Source organism: Gavia stellata, chromosome 34, assembly GCF_030936135.1.
Source record: "Gavia stellata isolate bGavSte3 chromosome 34, bGavSte3.hap2, whole genome shotgun sequence".
NCBI lineage: Eukaryota > Metazoa > Chordata > Aves > Gaviiformes > Gaviidae > Gavia > Gavia stellata.
In genome coordinates, this window is record NC_082627.1 from 1,300,937 (window position 1) to 1,303,425 (window position 2,489).

The window sequence follows — 2,489 nt, forward strand, 5'->3', positions numbered from 1 at the left end:
CCTTGGTAATTCTATGCTAAGCATCCTTGTCTCCCTCCTCAGCCAGCAAATAAGTGACTTTTATGTGCCACTTTGTCCTCACTGGCTGTTCCTTCCAACACAAAGCTGTGGTTGCCTGAGGATTTGCCAATGCCTGTGAGTTCCCCACAACCCGTCTGGCTTCTTCCAATGTCCTGCTAGTGCTCCTCTAGCACCGAAAATGTCCCAGTCCCCAACTTGCTTGACTCCTGTACTTCCCTCCGTATCCTAGCACTGAAATGCATGTCCTCCTTGTTCTGCTGCCTCAGCATCAAAATTCAACCTATTTCACTTCAGCATGACAGCCCCTCACCCCCGCCACTACTTCAGGTCTTCTTTCTGCCTTTAACACACTCATTTCTGGGCACACTCCGCTCTCTCCCTGCACTCCCATGGGTCTCACAAACCCTTCCCGCTTCCCCTTCAGTTATGGGACCTCCCTCTGGGAGGGTCATGCATTTTGCAGCATCATGGATGTTTCCTGTGGTCCATCCAAGTGTGGGTCCATCCAGGAGCCCTGTCTCTGCACACAAGCCCCCTGATGCGAGCCCTCACCCTGCACGGTCATGCAGTACAAGCTGTACACTGATGTTTTTCTCTCGCAGGAACTTTCCAGCTCAGCCCAGCTCCCTCCAAGACCTCCTACCTCCCCTGCCCTCTCTCCAGCCCAGCCCACTCTGGTCTGGCCCCACAGCACTACTTGCCACAGGGTGCTGAAGAGCTCTGGGCACTCACCCCAGAGCCCCAGCCCCTCTGAAGGGCACAGCAGCCCCTGGGGGGGCAGAGAGAAGTCAGCCCCAGAGATGGGGGGCCACAAGGACAAGGAGATCAGTGTCCCCTGTTCTCCTCGCCAGCATACGCTGAGAGGTCCGCATCCCCTCCGTGCCATCCCATCTCCCCAGGCTGGCACAAGAGCCCATGTCCCTGCGGTCCTCAAGAGCTCCCAATCCCTCCATCACAAAGCAGCCTGCCCCAAGCTGGTGCAGCCAGAAAGGTGTTTCTGTTTCCAATTAATTTCTGCTATGATGAGGATGGATCATAGACCAAAAAGTTGCTGCAGTTTCATTTATTTTCTTAAATGAAATGGTTTCCCATTTAGGCAAAGTCTCTGGCTCACACAAGATGGGTGGATCATTAAGGGGAGGGATAATTATATTTACTTGAAAAAAGCAACTTCCAAAGTGGAAAAAGGAAAAAAAAAATACAGGAAAGGCAGACTTGGCCTGTCACGACAGACGCTGGGAGGCAGCTGCAGAGGAAGGTAGGCAGCCTATGGCTGCTGAAAGACATCCAGTTACCAGTTTCCTCAGGGCATCCTTGAGCTCCTGGTTCCTCATGCTGTAGATGAGGGGGTTCACTGCTGGAGGCACCACTGAGTACAGAAGTGACACCATCAGATTGAGAAGTGGGGAGGAGATGGAGGGCGGCTTCAGGTAGGCAACCATGGCAGTACTGATAAAGAGGGAGACCACGACCAGGTGAGGGAGGCAGGTGGAAAAGGCTTTCTGCCGTCCCTGCTCAGAGGGGATCCTCAGCACAGCCCTGAAGATCTGCACATAAGACAGCACAATGAAAACAAAACACCCCAAAAGTAGAAAAGAACTAAAAGCAATAAGCCAAACTTCCCTGTGGTAGTCTGAGTCTGAGCAGGAGAGCCTGAGGATCTGGGGGATTTCACAGAAGAACTGGTCCAGGGCATTGCCTTGGCAGAGTGGTAGTGAAAAGGTATTGGCCGTGTGCAGCAGAGCATTGAGAAACCCACTGCCCCAGGCAGCTGCTGCCATGTGGACACAAGCTCTGCTGCCCAGGAGGGTCCCGTAGTGCAGGGGTTTGCAGATGGCCACGTAGTGGTCATAGGACATGACTGTGAGGAGAGAATACTCTGCTGCTATTAGAAAGGAAAAGAAAAAAACTTGAGCAGCACATCCCCGATAGGAGATGGCCCTGGTGTCCCACAGGGAATTGGCCATGGATTTGGGGAGAGTGGTGGAGACGGAGCCCAGGTCAAAAAAAGAGAGGTTGAGGAGGAAGAAGTACATGGGGGTGTGGAGGTGGTGGTCACAGGCGATGGCGGTGATGATGAGGCCATTGCCCAGGAGGGCAGCCAGGTAGATGCCCAGGAAGAGCCAGAAGTGCAAGAGCTGCAGCTCCCGGGTGTCTGCAAATGCCAGGAGGTGGAACTCAGTCATGGTGCTTCCATTGAACATTTGGTTCCTCATGGCATGGGAGCCTATTCATGGAGGAAAAGGCATCAATGAGTTAGGAGAGAATTCTCTGAGCAAAATCTATTCCATTTCTTATAGAAACCCCCAAACCACCTGTCCCTAATCAAGAAGACGTTTGGCAGGTCCCTTTTGTGAGCTCTGGTTGGTGCTGGCTGAGGGTGTCCCTGGCAGCAGTGCACTCTGAGGTGGGCTCTGGGGGAGCCAGCGCTGCCCTACAGCAATAGGGAAATAGGAACGTGGGGTCTA

At 53.3% G+C, this 2,489-nt stretch overlaps 1 protein-coding gene across 1 annotated transcript; it reads right to left on the minus strand.

The window, feature by feature from the left end:
* Nucleotides 1-1,244: 1,244 nt before the first annotated feature.
* LOC132320216 (olfactory receptor 14J1-like) lies at nt 1,245-2,057 on the minus strand. The gene has a single exon (XM_059832489.1). It carries the CDS (start codon nt 2,055-2,057, stop codon nt 1,245-1,247), a length of 813 nt encoding a protein of 270 aa, XP_059688472.1.
* Nucleotides 2,058-2,489: the final 432 nt, after the last annotated feature.